The 18,164-nt window shown below is 50.0% G+C and overlaps 1 protein-coding gene across 1 annotated transcript in view; it reads left to right on the top strand.

The window, feature by feature from the left end:
• Nucleotides 1-489: 489 nt before the first annotated feature.
• LOC310919047 (protein CEPU-1) overlaps nucleotides 490-18,164 on the top strand; it is a 365,748-nt gene continuing 348,073 nt past the window's right edge. Inside the window, exons 1-2 of the mRNA XM_083878178.1 lie at nucleotides 490-572; nucleotides 626-1,195. Coding sequence (XP_083734304.1) covers nucleotides 1,120-1,195 — 76 coding nt within the window. The 5' untranslated portion in view covers nucleotides 490-572; nucleotides 626-1,119. The remainder of the gene's footprint in view (nucleotides 573-625; nucleotides 1,196-18,164) is intronic.

Here is an 18,164-nt window from a genome sequence, read left to right as displayed (position 1 = left end):
TCAGGGGGTACAGATGTTGGGGGTGTAGATGCTGATGGAGTTTAGAGGTGCAGATGCTGGTGGGGTCAGCAGGGTGCAGATGTTGGGGATGCAGATGCCTGTGGGGTTAGTGGGGTGCAGATGCCGGTGGGGTGTTCGGGGTGCATTTGCCACTGGGGTTAGTGGGGTGCAGGTGCCAGTGGGGTTCTGGGGGTGCCTTTGCCGCTCAGGTTAGGGGGTGCGGGTGCCGGTGGGGTTATGGGATGCAGATGCTGGTGAGGTTAGCAGGGTGCGGGTGCCGGTGGGATGCCCGGGGTGTCTTTGCCGCTCGGGTTAGGGGGTTCGGGTGCCGCTGTCGTTAGTGGGGTGCAGATGCCAGTGGGATGCTCGGGATGCCTTTGCCACTGGGGTCAGGGGGTGCAGGTGGTGGTGGGATGCTCGGGGTGTCTTTGCTGCTGAGGTTAGCGGGATCCAGATGCCAGTGGGATGCTCAGGGTGCCTTTGCCGCTCGGGTTAGGGGGTGCGGGTGCTGCTGAGGTTAGCAGGGTCCAGATGCCGGTGGGATGCTGGGGATGCCTTTGCCGCTGGGATTAGTGGGGTGCAGGTGCCGGTGGGATGCCCGGGGTGCCTTTACCGCTGGGATTAGTGGGGTGCGGGTGCCGGTGGGATGCTCGGGGTGTCTCTGCCGCTCGGGTTGGGGGGTGCGGGTGCCGGTGGGATGCTCGGGGTGCCTCTGCCGCTCGGGTTGGGGGGTGCGGGTGCCGGCAGGGTGCGGGTGCGGGCGCGGGGGGGCCCCGCAGCCAATGAGTGCTGCGCGGGGGCGGCTGCGTGCGCGGCCGGCGGCGTGTTGCAGCCGGGCGGCGTGTGCGGGCCGGAGCGGCGGGCACGCAGCGCCTGTCCTCGCACCTGCAACCCCTTCCGACCCCCTTCCCCTCCCCTTTTTTTTTTCTTTTGGGTTTTTTCCCCCTCCCCCACCCTTCGGTGCTTTTTTCCCTTTTTTTTTTTTTTTTATTATTTTCCCCCTTTCCTTTTTTCCTCTCCCCCCCCGCCCCTTTTCCTGCGCTTTGCTCCGGGAAAAAAAAACGCTGGATTTTAAACCTCTCCCCGCCCGGCAGTGAGTGGGGAAGGAGAAGGAAAATCATGGGCCAGGCCAAAATGCAGCAGCCCGTCTCTTGGGTGATCTTCGCCGGGATGGCCGCGCTGCTGCTCTCCCAAGGTAGGGACCGCCGGGGGACGCAGCCCGGGGGATGCGCCGTCCCACAGCAGCGCCTTCCAAAGGGGCTGGGGGATGACAATCCCCTCCAGAGCGGAGACAGAGCTGGGAAAGGCTGCCCAGCCCAGCCCGCTGTGAAGTTGCGGGGGATGCGGATGATGCGGGAACGGCGCAGGAATTCCCGCTGGCGGGGGTGGGGGGGACGCGCTTCTCCCCCGGCGTCCTGGTTATTCCTGCGGGTGCAGAAGGACTCTGCCCGCCCTGGATCCCGGCAGCGTCAATGATCCAACAGGCTGAAAACGGGGGGATTCAGCGGGGTTTGGGGTTCCTCTGTGCTCCCCCCTCCCCACGCCTTTGCTTTTCCAGCAAGGTCGTCCCAAAAACTCGGTGCAGCCGAGCCGAGAGTTGGGAAGTCCTCACTAGGTCTGTCCTGGATCAGCTCAGCACGGCTGCCTCCCCAACACGGGGGGGACGCGGCTTGGAGGAGAAAAAAAAAAAAAAAAAAAAAAAAAAAAAAAATAAAAAAAAAAAAGAGCAAAAAAGCGATGGGAAAAGGAGGGGGGAAGGAGCCAACCCCATCTGGCCGGGAGCGCCGAGCCTGTCAGCTCGCGTTAGGCTCCTCGCAGCCATCTGGAGGGGCTGTGGGAGCGGGGTTCCCTCCACGGGAGGAGAGGAGAGGAGAGGATGGAGCCGCATCCTGCCCCGGGATGCGCTCAGGGGGCGGCCGCTGCCGGGGCTCCGCGGGGGCTGCGGGCACTTCCCGGGGACATGGATCCATCCCCACCCGGGAGGGGATGCAGGAGCTCCATGGAGCGGGGATGGACCCCCGGGGCGGTGCGAGTGTTCCCGGGCGAGGCGGGTGCGCCCCGCGGGGGATTCAGGCGTTCCTGGGCGCTCCAGAGGATGGAGGAGCCCCGGGAAGGGGGTGAACGCACAGCCGGATCCAGCCACCTCTGCGCCGCTCCGAAAGGCTGGGAATGCCCAAAGCATCTCAGCCTCGGGGTGGGCTCTGGCAGCCCGGGCGGTTTGGGGCTGGGGGCTCAGGTGTGGGCAGAGATGATGCTCGAGTGTCTCCCACCACAAACTTCTCTCTGCTGCCCAAGCCGAGCCCTCTCCCGCAGGGAGGGGAGAGCCCCCCGTGCCGGATGGAGCGGCACAGGCTGTTTAACATGCACATCACACGCCGAGGCACCGCTCCTCTTCGCCTCCCTCCTCCTCCAGCCTCTCTCCTTCTCGCAGGGCTGGTGCTGCTCCCAGCTCGGTATTCCCCTGGTCCCCCCGGCTGTCACCTCTGCAGGGACCCCCGGTGGGCTGTGAAAGGGTCGGGGTTTCCCTAGAGAGGGATGAAGCTGCGCCTTTCCCTCCTGCGCAGAATTTGCGCTTCGTTTGTTTTATTATTTTGTTATTTTTTTATTATTTTTTTAATGCTCACTTTGGGGCTCCCGGCTTGGCTTCTTTGCAGGTTTATTCCGTGCCTCTGGTCATCCATCCTTCCTGCTTCCCCTCCCTTCTCCAGATCAAAAAGTAGTTGGTTTTTTTTTATTATTATTTCTTTATTTATTATTTTTATAACTCTCCTGGGGAGCAGAGCAATGGGGAGGAATGTGCTGCCTCCCCTAAACCCAAAATCCCCCAATTCCCTGCCTTGCAGGAACCTGATGTGGGTGCCAGAAGTCCCTGAGTCACTCCTGGAGTGAGGAAAAGGAGGGAGCCACGTTGCTCCAGGTCTGGGGAGGACCCCGGGCAGAGCTGTGGGGATCTGGGTGAAATATTGCACAGAGCAGAAAAAAAATGGGGCTTTTTTGGGCTGGGAGTTGCTGCATTGTCGGAGGGAAGGAGTCCCCTCGAGAGTTTTTTTTTTCTTGCATAATTTTATTTAAGAGTCATAAAAAAAAAAATGTAAACACACCCTACAAATAATTTTGTGTTTTAGCACAAACTTTTAAAGGGAGTTTTGAGGAATTTGAGTTCATTCAAGCCCAAGGTAATCCTTAGGTCTGTATGCAGCAATGTGCTTCTGCTTCATGAATCCTTCTGATAATCACAGTAGTTTTTGGAATTCATAAGTTTTCTCCCTCATTTAGCGCCCAGAAGTAAAGCTGGCTTGTGTTTGATAACGTGAACATTATTGTCATGCAGGAAAACCCTGCTCTGCCCAAATCTCCTCCAAATATCTCCAGAGATGTGTGCTGCCCTCTGCAGCGGTTCAGCCACACTCCAGCTCCTTTCCCTACTTCCAGCCAAACAAACAATAAGAAAAGTGGTTTGTGAGTGTGCTTGAAGGGAAAGTGGAGCCTCAAGTGGGATAATTCAGGAGCCTTTGACCACCTGCATCCCTGCAAACATCTGTGGGCCCTCCAAAGTCTTGTATAGGAATTTTTTTTTTTTTTTTAATAGAAATTTTGTAGATTTGTTGGATTTGTGGAATGGTGGCCCTAAAATGGGAGTTGTTGAGGGAGGAGCCCCCTGAGGCCTGGAATGTCCAGTGTGGTTGGACACCAAGGAGCTGCTGGGTGCTGGTGCTGGAGAGGGAGGCTGGGACATTTCCTGGGTGCTGCATCCCCTTAGGAACTCCAAATCAAAATGAAACGTGTGTAATAAAGGAAGGAGCTGGAGGCACCCATTGCATCCACTCAAATGAAGGACAGAGTCAGGAAATGTCCAGCCACAGCCTGGGGATGGAAATGGAAAGAGGGGAGGTTGCAGAGGGCTGGGATAGCCCCGGGCGTCGGGAAGTGTGAGGCAATTTGGCAACAGAGCTCTCTTTGTGTTTGCTCTGTGTCTTCTGTGTGGTTTTTAAATAGCAGCAGGGAAAATCCGAAATATCCTCACACAGGGACCAGGCAGCAGCGTTTTCTCTTCCCCCTTTCCCTGGCTCAAAGGCAAGGGCTGTCCTCACATTTACCCTGTGTCCCTGACTCACAGCCCACCTGGATCTCTTAAGGAAGAGGTAAAAATCTCCCCCCAGCACTCGGGAGTGGAAGGGACAAGAAAACTCTTCACTCAGCCACGCGTAAAAGGATTAACCAGGCTAAAAGGTCATAGAAGATTTAGCCGGGCCTTTAGCATCAGTAAGCCAAGAATTATGGGAATTTGATTTACAAATTAGCATAAAGACCTTATTCTAATAAGCACACAAGCTGAAATAGGTATGTAAAATAATAGCATGTGTCAACATCCTGCACAGAGAGTTCCTCATCCGAAAGAATTATTCGCTCGTTCGATGTGGCTGGGATGCAGATAATTCCCAAAGTGAGGCAGGCTGGGCTGGTGTGTGATGGAAAAGCTGGATCTGACCCAGAGGCACATCCACAGGGAGGAGAGGCTGGGTGCTTCCCCTTAGGAAAAGCAGGATTTGGGATCTGGATTGGGGACTACGTGTCCTGAGAGAGTTTTCTCTCAGTGGAGGGGTGAGGGGGAAACCTCCTGGCGGTTCACGCGGGAGGTAATTGCACTAATGAATGTGTGTAAGAAAAAATTACGTGTTATCGACGTCTTTTTGTGAACGCCTGGATTTATTGGTCCTCGGGAAAAAAATATTAGATGTGGTTAATAGTTATGGCGCGGGTCAATAAAACGTGATATTCACCCCAACAGCAGAAAATAGCTATTTAATAGGTAATAACAGTAATAATCAATACCTACATGATTAGATAACCCAGTTATATGCAGTACATAAAAGGAGGGGAATGCACTCTGCCTGCTCAGTGGCTGAACATCTGTCATTCCTGAGGATCCTCAGCGGAGCTCTGAGGAGATATCGGCACCTCTGGAAATCCAGGCCACCACGGGGGATTAATTGGCACATTTTTAAGATGCAGCAGAGCAAAGCAGGAACCCGAGCAGACCTTTGGAAAGCAGTTTTGCACTGTGCAGAACGCTGGATGGCACCCAAAATGCTGCAAAGGGAGATTGGGATTTTGGTTTGGGTGGTGGAGTCGCAGGTGGGGTTTTCCACGCGGGGATTGCTGCTGCTTCCCTGGGATCATCCCTGTGCTGAGCTGGTTACGGGGCAGTGGATTGGCAGGATACAAGGGGGAGTAAAGTTGTTGTAGTCACTCTGCACTGTGGGTGTGGAGAGATCTCCGTTGCAACAGATGGAGATCAAAATGACAAAACTCAAAATGAAACATGTGTAATAAATTACCTTAGGGCACGGGGACAGGTGCTGGAGTAGGTTTGTGCTGTAGCTGCACCAGGTTTAGGAGCCCCAGTGGTGGATGGAGATGTGTGAGGTCCCGTTTGTACTGACACACAAATTCCAGGACACACGGTTATCTCCTGGCCATAAAACACATGAGAACAAGGTGTCTGTGGCCATCTGCAATGGGAACAGGAGGAGGCAAAAAAATCATCTCAGAATGTCCATGGCAAACGTTTGGAGCTGCAGCTCGAGCTTGGAGTTGAGCTTTTGGTTTCAAACAGGGACCAAAATGAGCAAAGGGGCCAGATTTGGGGATTCTGTGGAAATCCAGGTTGGTGTGGGACTGATCTCTCTTCTCCACATTCGTGATGAGCCTCATGGGTGAAAAAGAGATAAATATCAGTTTGATAAGCAAAAAGGATCAGGTGGGAGCTTGGAAAAAACCTCCTCTGGTAAAACTAAACTTCTGAACCATCCTAAGGACCATCCCTCTGTACACGACCGGTGCTCTGGAGGCTGCAGCCAGTTTTGGGATATCCTTGTGTTTCACAAAAACTACTTCTCCTTTCTCCACACAGGAATTTTGACCAGCACCATAACCCAGGCTCATGGTTTTTCCATATTCTTTTGGCTTACACCCGAAATGAGTGGATTTGATACTAGAAGTGTCTGCTTTGTGTATTTTTCTGGCAGTTTTCACTTAAAAATACCCATATTGTGATTTCCCCTCTCATTTATTTTTTCCCCACGGGGGAAAAAATTGATCAGTTGACAGATCCAGGTCAGGTTAGTGAGCAGGGCTGGCTGTTTTCTGGGATAAAATGGGAGTGGATGGGGAGAGCTCTTCCCAGGAAGCTCCACTCAGGCAGTTGAGGTGGATTCAGCTTTCCTCAGCCTGGGAAACACCACGTGAAGAGCAAATTTTTGGCCATGGGGATCAGAAAAAGTTCTTAATTTGTGTTTGTCTTTGCTTCCCAAACTTCATGAGTGACAAGAGAGGGCAAAACTTCCCTTGCTTTTTCTCCAGTTGAAGGGACATGAGCTTTAAAGAGGGGAAATGGGATTTTTTTTAAGCATTACTGGTCACTCTGCTTTGATGGGCAGTGACAAATCTCCTGTTAGACTCAGCAGGACGCAAATCTGATCCCTCTCCGATATTCATGGCAGAGGCTTGGAGCTCAGGCTTGGAGTTGAGCTCTTGGTTTCAAACAGGGGCCAAAATGAGCAAAGTGCCAGATTTGGGGATTTTATAGTGGAAGTCCAAGCCATGTTTCTGTCTGCTGTTGCCAGCCAATGCCCACACCTCGGCACTGGGTTTTTTATGCCTTTTATAGGAAAAAAAAAACAGTCTAGGAGGTCTGGGAGTGTTCACCTGGGGAAGGGAAGGCTCCAGGGAGAGCTCAGAGCCCCTTCCAGTACCTAAAGGAGCTCTGAGAGAGCTGGAGAGGGACTGGGGACAGGGATCTGGAGGACAGAACAAGGAAAGGAATGGCTTCCCATTGCCAGAGGACAGGATTAGATGGGAGATTGGGAAGAAATTCTTGGCTGTGAGGGTGGAGAGACCCTGGCACAGGGTTCCCAGAGCAGTTGTGGCTGCCCCTGGATCCCTGGAAATGTCCAAGGCCAGGATAGTGGAAGTTGTCCCTGCCCATGACAAGGGGCTGGAATAAGAGGATCTTTAAGGTCCTTTCCCAACCTCAACCATTCTGAGATCCTCTGAAAAAAAAAAAAATACCAGGATCACAAAGAGTCATCCCTTGGTCACTGCACCCCTTGGAGCATCCCAATCCCTCCAGACCTTCCATGGGTGCATCCCTCAGGCATTTCATTCCATCCTGCAGGCATTGCATCCCATCCTGCAGGAACTGCATCCCATCCTGCAGGAACTGCATCCCATCCTGCAGGAATTGCATCCCATCCCGCAGGAACTGCATCCCACCCTGCAGGCATTGCATCCCATCCTGCAGGAACTGCATCCCATCCCTCAGGCATTGCATCCCATCCTGCAGGAATTGCATCCCTCAGGCATTGCATCCCATCCTGCAGGAATTGCATCCCATCCCGCAGGAACTGCATCCCACTCTGCAGGCATTGCATCCCATCCTGCAGGAACTGCATCCCATCCTGCAGGCATTGCATCCCATCCCTCAGGCATTGCATCCCATCCCTCAGGCATTGCATCCCATCCTGCAGGAACTGCATCCCTCCTGCTCCCAGCACACTTGGAGCAGTGCTGGCCACCGGGAGGAGCTGCCACCTCCCTCCTCCCTCTCTCCCTCCCTCCCAAGCCCCTTGCTCGTGGTTAATAATAAATCAGAGGTGCTGCCTTGCCGGGCTCTGTTATCTGCCGCCAGGAGGGAGAGCAGGGACTTTTTTGATGCGCTCAACAGTTAATATGTCTGGTGCTGAAAGCTGTTGTAAATTAATTGACCCCTTGGCCCCCTTGTCCTGTTGACTGTTCCCACTAAAGACAGTGGTTGGTTCTTGGCATTTTTGCTCCCCCCCATCTCCTACTTTCCCTTCCTCCACCTCCTGCATGCTTTGCTTGCTAATCAGTGCAGTCAAAAAAAAAAGAGCCTGGGCTCTGAAAGGCTTCACAGGAGCTGCATGGGGAAGTCAGGATTCTGGGCATCCACCATTCCTGGATTCCTGGTGGTTGGGGTATTCCCTTTAAAGCTCTGCTGGAAGCTGGAATGGGATCCTCTGCCTTCCCATGGGGATAATGGGGATGGAGATGCTGCCAGGCTGGAAAGTCCCAGCACAGCACCGAGGAGGCTCTGGAGGTGGATGGAAGGGTCACTTTAAAGCATGAGCTCAGTCCTCCATCTTGCTTTATATATATATTACTACACACTAAAACCTTTAAGTTTTCCACCCTGTGATATCACACACTTCTATCCAAACTCCGCACCCACAATCTCAGTGCCATCACTCAAGTTTGGAAGCCTTTTCCAAGGCCTCAGGTCAAATGTAGTGTTTGCCTGGGGGTCAGTGCCTGTCAGAATGGAAAGTCTGGAATTCTCATATCCCAGGGTTCCAACAGGTCACCTGTGTGCCCTGGGTGAGCTGTGGCTCGTGCCTGGTGCTCACTGCTGGAAAAGTGGTGGAAGGATGGGGGAAGGTTCTCATCAGTGATTTTTTTTTTTTTAATGGAAATTGCAGAAAAAGATCCCAGAACAGTTTGGGTTGGAAAGGAGCTTAAATCTCATCTCATTCCACCCCCTGCCATGGGCAGGAACACTTTTCACTAGACCAGGTTGTTCCAATCCCCATCCAGCCTGGCCTTGAGGGGATGGTGTGTTTTCCTCATGCATTGCTGATCCTAGAAATCCTAATTTAGGTTGGAAAGGAGCTTGGAAAACCCACAAAAGCTCAATCCACAGGGCTGGTTTGTGTCCTCCAGTGACTCATGGTGGGAGAGAGCAGCTGCTGATGAGTGGGAAATGCCACAGGAAATTGTGTAATATTAGAAATGAAGAAGAATGTTTCAGGTTTTTCTAATTCCAAACCTAAATAATAAAAAAAGAACTATCACAAATTCCCAGTGAAAGTAAATTCTGGGGAAAGTAAGGATTGATTTTTGAAGCTTTTTTTTTTTTTTTTTTTTTTTTTTTCAGAGCTCACCAAAGCTTTATGTACAAAGTTGTGAAGTGATTTCAAACAGAAAAAAAAAAAAAAAAAAAAAAAAAAAAAAAAAAAAAAAAAAAAAAGAGCTCCAAAGGCCACGTTCCAGCAGTATCAAAGAGCCTGGAGTCTCCAGCCTTGTTCCATTTTGTATTGTTATTTCTTCAAAACAGATCCTTTTGCTAATGTTTCCATTTTACCAGAAACGGAATTCTTGATTTAAAGAACTGGTTTGAAAGCCAAGCCTGACCCGCCTCACTGGAAGCATGACAGGCCCTCAGAGCAAAGCAAGGTTCATTAATACCATAATATTCTCTTTCTTTTTTTAGTGTTTGGCACTTTTTTTTCCCCGTCTTAGAGGAGTTATCTGGTGAATAGCCCTTCGTTCCTGGGTTGGTTTGGGTGTTTTTTAGCTTTTATTCCCTTTCTACAGGACAGATGGTATTTAGAGATCAGAGGGTGCCTCGGTTAGACTTTTAGTTTTCCAGAGTCAATTCCCAAAGCCGGCACTGGGGTTTTTGATAGCAGGCCAAGGCACAGGAGAGCGGCAGGGCTGGCTGGCACGAGGTGAATTTGGATTTAGGATGAGCGACATCTCTCTTAATGAAGCCCTTTTTGGAACAAAGCTGGCAAGGAGCAGGATCTGTGATCCATTAGAGGCCGGGATAGTGGCGGAGCCAAAACCGCCGTGTCATTGAAGACAACATGAAAAAAAAACCACCCTGTATTATTTATTGTTTACTTTTTGTGCTGCTTTTTCTGCACGTCAACGCTTCCCATTGTATGTTTTTTGGGCTTCAAAACCTGACACCACATTAGAAACCATCTCCAAAGCCCCCAAATAATGCATAAACGATGATTATTCCTTCTGATCCACTTGTGTTTATGTAAATGGCTGGAAAAGCGTTTTTCGGCTTATTTCAGCAGCTTAAGGGATTCATACCAAGCCTATTATTGAAAAATCAGAAAGTGAAAAGCAACTTCTGAGGCTAAGGAATTAGCAACTCAATGGCAGCGTTGGTGCTGCAGGATCTGGCTGCACCACAGATGGGAATTCCCTCGGGAGTCAAAAATCCCACATGTGCCAACAGGTGGATGGGCTGTGGGGGGAGAGGAGACTCAGAGGAAGTTTGGGGTTAATCCAAAGGGATGAGGGGCTGGAGGCACAAACCATTGGTGCTGCTGGGGCTGGTGGTTTGGATTTTGGGAGATGAAGCCCCCAGGCACTTGGGGAATAATCCTGTCTCTGTGTCTTTGCATCCATGAGTGGGAAGGGGCTGGCAGTGCCATCCTTGCTCCGTGAAAACCTTTTCCCTCTGTCCCAGGAGAGGTGGGACCAGCTGCAGGTTCTCTTTGGGCTCCATCCCGTTCCAACCAGCCCTGCAGCATCTCATCCCTTCCTCTCCTGCTGCTTTTCTTCCCTGGTTCGGTCCCTTTCCCCCTTCCTTATGTTAATTTCCCACCTGAGCACCAAGTACTTTATAAATAGCAAATCTGAAATGAATTTCCTAGCAGCAATCATTATCTCCCTCGACAGCCATTAAACATTCACACAAGCAGAGCAAAATGACAAAGGGGATTGATTTTTACAGTATGTTGGGGGGAGGTAGGAGAAAGGAAATATGTTGACAAGGCTTTTTTTTTTTTTTTCCTTATTTCCCCCCTTTATCCCCTCCTTTCGACATCCTGTGTCTTGTGGAATTCAAAATCACCTTTTTGGAGATTGGGTTGGGAGGAGATGGGAGACAGCGAAGTTGGAAAGAAATAACAATAAATTTAAAAGAAAAAAAATTTAAAAAAAATTTAAAAAAAAGAAAAAAAAAGAAAAAAAAGAAAAAAAAAGGAAAAAAAAAGAAAAAAAAGGAAAAAAAAAAAGAAAAAAAAAGGAAAAAAAAAATAAAAAAAAAAGGAGAAAAAAATAAGAGGGGAAAAAAAAAATCCCACAAACCAGCAAGTTCTATCCCCTTCTTCTTCAAGCAACAAGCTCCATCCCCTTCTTCTCCATCCCCTGGAAGCCTCGCTCTGATCCATTGGCTGCTCACAACCGCTAAACACGAAGTTGGTTCTGTGTCCTGGCTGTGCAGATGAATATGTCAGAGTTAATGCCTCCTAAGATGGAGGGGTGAGCTGCAGGGAATGGGGGGGCCCAATCTGGGAGCCTGCTCAGCAGAATAAATGTGTTGATGCAATCGTTGGGAGCGGGCGAGCCGCGGCCGAACGAGGCACTGTAGCTGAAAATTTAACTTTGATTTCAATTTTCATATTTGTCAGCAATAATTAGATTCAAGGAATGTTTTTTTTTTTTTTTTTTTGCCGCTGTTCTAAAATACTAATAAGTAGGAGCCTTTGTAGTATGGCTAATGGAGCCTTTTTTTTTTCCTAGTGGGCTAGAAAAATTCCATTAAAGGGAAAAGTCATACTGTATTACTGTGCTCCAACACGCAGTGACTTTGCTGCCACAGGAATATCTGAGCTGGGAAACAGCGCAGGGATGATGCTGGAATGGGACTGGCCTCCTGTGCTTGGGATTGGCTGGGCAGGGACTGAGGAGGGTACCCCCACATTAAATTGGGCATGGAGTGATGCTCTGAGGGGCTTTGGGAAGCTTTTGAACAGCTCGTGGGATGATATCACAACGTCTCTCATCCAACAATATCTGGCCAATTTTTTTTGGTGTTGCAGTTTCCTTTTTGGTTTAAAGCCTTGGATCAATGAGGAATTTCCCCTTGTTGGCTCTGCCAAAGGCAGAAAGTCCCTTCTCCCCTGCCCCACCCTGCAGGGTGGATTTCCTTGGCAGCACGTGCCAGGTTTTTATCCCGGAGAGACGCCAGCGAGGAAAATGATATTAAATTTGCTGGCGATATGCAGAGCAAATGGGGAAGCTCTAAGTTGTGTCATTCTCAAGTTACTTCAGCCTATTAAGCAAACAAAAGCACTTGTGGAGTGAGAAATGGAAATGGCCAACGTGGCCCGATTAATCCTGGATGTACAATTCCATTAATAAGCCAGCTTTTAATAGGTGGCTCTTTCCAGGAGCTGCTGGGACGAAGAATTGATGTATTCACTGTAATTGTATTGCAACTAATAGGATCGGAAGAAAATTGTATGGAGAACTTATTCCTTTGCCACCATATTCCAATCAGTTGAAATAATACAGGAGGGCCCAGCATGGTAATGAGACTTAAATCTAAACAGGAATATTTTAAATTTTAGTGTGTGTGGGGGGGTTTGGCTTGGGCTTTTGCATCCTCATAGAGTGGGCAGAATTAAAACAGCAGTTCAGAGGGGTGCTGGAGGAAATGGGGATCCCCATCCCAGTGGGAATGTTCCATGGTTGGGTACTGCTGTCTCGGATGGGTGATGGGATGTGGCTGCTGGGGCAGAGCTGTGCCGGGTCAGCCTCTCTCCTGAATGCTGAGGGGGGTGTGTGGGTGCCCAGGGATGGGACTGCCCCTTTGGCATCTCCCCCGGAGCCTTTTATTGCTGCCCTTGGCAGCGAGAGGAGCTTTCCCCCTCTGCAGCCACTGTGTTCACTGGCAGAGCTCATTAACGAGCCCAAGGTTCTCCATTCATCCCCTGTTTATTCCCACCTCCATCTGCAGGCTCTGATGGTTTGCTGATCCTTTCTTTCCAAGGAACTCCTGCAAAAAAAACCCTCACCTCCTGCTTTGGGGAGAAAACGTACCTTGGTGGCTGCTGCTCTGGGCCCCTGTGGGATGCAGAGAGGGATTTGGGCTTTAATCCATGAGCGTCTCTCCAAGGGCTCTTGGAAGAGAGAGCTGTGCTCTGCTGCAAATCCCAGGCACAGCACATCCAGGTGATGCACAGCAGTGCCCCAGGATGCACATCTCCACAATATCAATGCAATTGTGGAAGGATGCACATTAAAGCAGAGGAAATGCTGACCTGGGAGCTGCCCGACCCAAAATCCGTGTGGTCTGGAGCTGTGGCTTTGCCATGAGAAGTTTGCAGCCACTTTTTGTCTGTTCATCACTGGTCCAGGGCTGTTTGTTTTTCACTCCTCCTCCCTATTTGTATGCATGCTCTGACCCTGCTTTGGTAACAGGCTAGAGAGTAAATAGAAAGGGGAGGGGAAAAAAAAAAAAGCCAAGGCACAGTTCAGCTCAAATCCCTGAGGAAACAGATGTGATTGCCTTCCAGAAATGGCTCCAATAAGGCCAGAAAGGAATATTGCTTTTATAGCTTTTGGGATATAAAACATTTAGAAAATGTGATTGACTGGCAATGCCTAATTTATCATTTACCCATTTCTCTATCCACTCAAACACAGCGGGATCCTCAGACGGACTCATTTCCACCTCTTTTTTTTTTGGCTTTCTGCCTCTGTCCTGTGTGTGCCACACGTGCAAACCCCATGTTCCTTTCACGCCCAGCTGTGTGTGCACACGGGCACGTGTTTCCCCACGCGCCTGGCTCCCTGTCCCTGCGCCTGTGTCATGGATTTATCATCGTTCTGCTAAGCACTCAAACTCCTGTGGCTATTTATAATTAATGCTCAGAAACCTGCCAATCCATTTAATGACACCGGGAGGTCACGGCCTCCCTTATAGCTTCCCATTAATCATCATTAGAACAGTTCTGGGTTTTTTACCTTCTTTTTAAATGTTAATTCACCTTTATAATGCTCCTTTCAGCTCTGACTGTAAAGGGATACTCTGCAGTCACTCCAGACTGTCTTGCAAGTGTGTGCAGGTGAAAGGCGCAGTGGGACAATTGCACTTGATAAAGTCTCTTGGATGTCTCCCGCTGGAAGGAATTACACTCACAAACTCTGCCAGATGGGATTTCTGCACTGCCCTCTGCCACCAGCTCCTGGCAGCGATGCTGGCACAGCTCCCTCCTCCCTGCCGACCCCATCCCGGAGCCCCTCACCATTTCTCCCTCCTGTGCTGCTGGGAACCATAGAATTAGGGAATCCTAGACTGGCTTGGGTTGCAATTAAAAAATCCTCTAGTTCTGTGTGGTTCCCAAGTGGAATAAGCTTATCCATGCTGGCACAGAGCTTGCTAAGGCCATGTCTGCTCTGCTGGGTTGTGCTGGGGTGAAATATCCCCCCTCAGCCCCCTGGGGCTCTTTGGGTGTCTCAGTTCCTTGAGAGGCTTGGGAGGAATATCTCAGGGACAAGACAAAAGATTCCAAAAGAGGCTCTTCCCCCGGGATTAGTCCAAGGTGTTTATTCTCAAAGGTTTCCAGGGGGGAAAGGGAGTGAACAAGGAAGAACAGGGCCTTATCTAGCCTCCTGCTCAGGAAAAGGTATCTGGGCCTCAGGCAGTTAGGTCAAGAAAGGAAGGAAGGGTCAAACTCATGGTTACAGGCTTCAGGGGAAAAAACATTCCACAGTGAAATGCAACATTTGGGCACATCATTGCTGGGCAGATTTTTTAGGCCTGAGGTGGGCTCATGCATCGCTTGGCTTTATGGGTTGTGGTGTCTTGGTTTGGGTGGAGCATCCAACTCACCCCTTGTGAAGGTTAACAAAAATCCCAGTTCCCACAGAGAGAGCAGGGCTGCTCCCGTTGGCATGTCCATCTCTTTCCTGGGAGTGCCCTGGGAGCCTCCAACCCTTTTTGAGTGTCCCAAGGCATCCCCTGTCATGGTCACAGCACAGGGCAAGAGGCAGTTTGGGGGAAGGAAAACTCCTGGTGCAGTCTGGTACCTTGGGCAAGCAGCAGTCCCTCCTCAGTAGCCCTCTCCTGGCTTGTGGCTGGAAGCAACCATCCCTCTCCAAAGCCAATCTGTGCCTGCCACCAATGGAATGGTTCCAATGCAGTGAAATCCTGACCCAGATTGGGGTGCTGAGCCTTTTGGGGACAGTCCCACGGTGTGGTGGTGCAAAGCACAGCCCCGTGTGAGCTGTGGGGACTTTTCACAGCTCTGGGTGACAAAGCTGCAGAACCTCCCATGATTTCTGCTCCGTGTTCATCCAGGAGGGGAGAAGGCAGCATGGACACCCAGTTCCTGTGGTGGGAAACATGCACAGCTTCCCAATGTGTGCTCGAGGTGCACAAAGATTCATGCTGGGCTCTCTTTTTGTGTGAAATAGGACCACTCCTGCTCCTTTGGAGACTTCTGGCCTGGGTGAGAGCTGAGCCCAGCCCCATTTCTCTGAGTAAATACGCCAGCAGCATTTGGCTTAATGAACTGTGTCTTTTAATAAATGGCTCTTATCTTGCTGAAGTGCTGCTAAATTGTCAGGATTTAAAATTAGCCTAATAGATTTGTGGGCGATGTTTTATTCACTGGTTAGTTGGAAAGAGACGGAGAGAGGGGGAGAGATGGCTCCACCCAGTTCTCCCTGAATTATACACGAGTTATTTATTTGTTTGGGCCGAAGGGGAAATGTTCTGGATTAATGTGCGATGCCTCAGCACCTGACTTAATGAGAATTTAGAGACCTATCCCAAACTGATAGTCTCCCATTAATCACTCGGTGGCCCCTCTGCTTTGCTGCCCCTGGGATGTATTTTTCATGGTGGTGGTTGGGTTATGGTACCCACTGCTCCTTGCCAGGAAAAGGGGATGGACAAGGGGAGTTTTTGGGTGCTGTGGAGGCTTCCAGGACCACTTCCTGCAGCTTTGCTCCGTGTTGATGTTGAAGTAGAGCCCGTAGATCTCTGTCTACACCACACCTACCCGTGCAACTTGAGTTCTTGAGCATAAAGTTGAACTTGCTCATCTTGTGATGCATCCCCTGAACTTCCATGAGCCACTTTGCCTTTATTTCTTTTGGCAACACTGAGCTGGTTGTGATCCTGTTGACAGTTTGGAGACATATGGAGAGTCAAGGCAGAACAGTGTCTTATAATAGAGTAAAATGGGATCTGGTTGGGATGAAAGATGCCAGGGAAATGTCAATCACTATCATTATCCTAACAAACTGCTGTACCTGCAGAGATAATAATAATATTTAGCAATTATATAGCACCTAACAAGCTCAAACAGCACAGACTGCAGCTAATTAAAACTCCCAAGACTTCCTTTGGGTGGGTGATTTCCTTAGAGCACGGACCAGCTTCCCAGGGTGTTTTGTGTGAGGCTAAAGGCACTTCTTCCCCATTTCACAGGTAGGGAAAGGCTGGAAATCCACACAGTGAGGGTGGTGAGGTCAGTCCTGGCACTGGGTTGGGCTCTTTGCTCCATTAGGAGCTGTTGGGTTGCCTTGATTTGATCACCTTGATTTGATCATCCAAAGGTGTTTGGATGCATTGATGTGCTTTTCCTTGTCCTTTCCGGAATGGGGAAGAGTTTGGATGCTGGACACCCAAATGAAGGCCCCACCAGCACCCCTTGGTGAAGCAGAGGTGCTGGTACAGATGGTTTTCAGGGTTGGACAGTCAGAGGGTGTTTTCTCCTGTGTCTGTCTGCTTTGCTGGGCTGCTGCTCTTCTGCTCTTGGTTCATCATTCCCCATCCCATCCTGACCAAGCTGCGTCCTTAGTTGATGATAAATCAACCAACATCCCAGGTCTGGCTGGGTCATCCAAGATCACAGTGATGGAAAGCAAGACTTGGAACACTTTCCCATTTGTGGTGGTCTCACCTGGCCCTCCCTGGAAAGCAGGATGAACCCACTGGTGTCTGTCTGGATCCAGCTGGGCTCTGATATCATCATGATTCAGGTGGGCTCATGTAACGACACATAGAACTCCAATTTCTTCAGAAGGCTTAGAGCATAGTTCATTAAAAGGCAGATTCTTTTATACAATATTTGGGTACAATTAATAGGATTGGTCCTTTAGGGCACCACCTTTGTGTAAACATCTCTACCAGTAAACAATAAATTAAATACTAATTAAATACTAATTAAATACTAATTTTAGTTCCTTTGCAGTAAACAAGTTGGAAAAACACTGGGGTCAGGAGGAGGAGATCTACAAGGTTGTTTTGAGTTCCTCCTTATGATTTCCCAGGCCAGACTGGGAGAATTTTGTCCTTGGCTTTCCCACAGGCTTCAAGGTTCTGCCTGGAGCCTGAGAATCCATGTTGTGACCACTGTCAGCTCCCACACCCTGACCCCTGCCCAGCTGTGTGTTGCTGCAGCCCAGGGAGCCCCTGGTGTCCCTGTGACTTTGTCAAGGTCAGCCTCGGTGTCTGGAGTGGTACCAACGCGTGATGCGCCGTGTCAGCCGTAAAGGAAATATTGTATATAAAAGATAAGTTTTTTTTTTTTTTTCTTTTCTTGTGGCAGAGGAACAAGGCGCCGGGTTCATTTAGCATTCATAAAGTCTTGCTTTGGAAATGCCTTTAAGTACTGCTGAGGGAGACTTGAAGGAGCATGTTTGAGAGTCAAATGCACATCTCCTTGGGCTCTCCTTTCATCTGCTTTAAAAAACACAATCTTTTTTTTTAATCTTTTTTTTCCCCCTCTGTAAAAATACTAATCTTCTCCAACAGCAGCAGACACCCAGGGTACAGGCGCTTGGCAATTAATTCAGTGAACAGAATAAGCGAGGAGCAGAGGGAAGGGGGGACTCAGCCAAGGACCCGAGGATGCTGAAATCCTGCCCGCTAATTAGGAGGCAGCACAGGATGGGGCCTGGTTAATTCAGGTGCTGAGTGTGATGTCCACTCGGGTGGCAACGTGGTCCTCTGCCATCCTCTGGGCTGACCTCTGCCTGAGAGAAAGGCCCCCAGCAGGGAATTTGGGTCTTGGGCTGGCTGGGGAAGAGTCCAAGGGGATGAGGTGAGGATGAGTTTGGCTTGGTTTACAACCTGGCAAGAGTCAACCCAACTCTGAGCCGGTCACGAGTGGTTGTTGGGAGAAACATGTGGAGGTTTTGGCTTGAGTCCTCCTTGGGCTCTTGGCCGACACGTGGAGTGGAGTGTCCGTCCTCCAGAGGCTGGGCTTTCCCTCACAGAGAGTCATCCTCCTGGAGTTTGTGTCAGCATGGAATTTCAGCGCACGATTCCTGTTCTCCTCGCAGCAGCTGAGGCAGAAGGAGAGAGACAAAAGCAACAAGGGTTGTCGTCATCCAAACTTCTTCAGGTTGTGAAGAGCCAACTTCTTGGGAAGTGTCAGATGGGCAGAAGTTCAGCTCAGCCCCTTCTTCTGGCTGAAACTTTTGTCGTCCTTGAAACCTCTCTCCTTCGCTCTTCACTTGAGGGAAGGGAATTGACTGCGATGAAATATGTTGTCTTGTGGCTTTTTATGAAAACAGCACATGTCACTGCCCCTGTTTCCTGG

The sequence above is a fragment of the Zosterops lateralis genome (genome assembly GCF_965231275.1).
Source record: "Zosterops lateralis genome assembly, chromosome: 25".
Classification (NCBI taxonomy): Eukaryota; Metazoa; Chordata; class Aves; order Passeriformes; family Zosteropidae; genus Zosterops; species Zosterops lateralis.
This window is presented reverse-complemented; position numbering and strand designations above follow the sequence as displayed.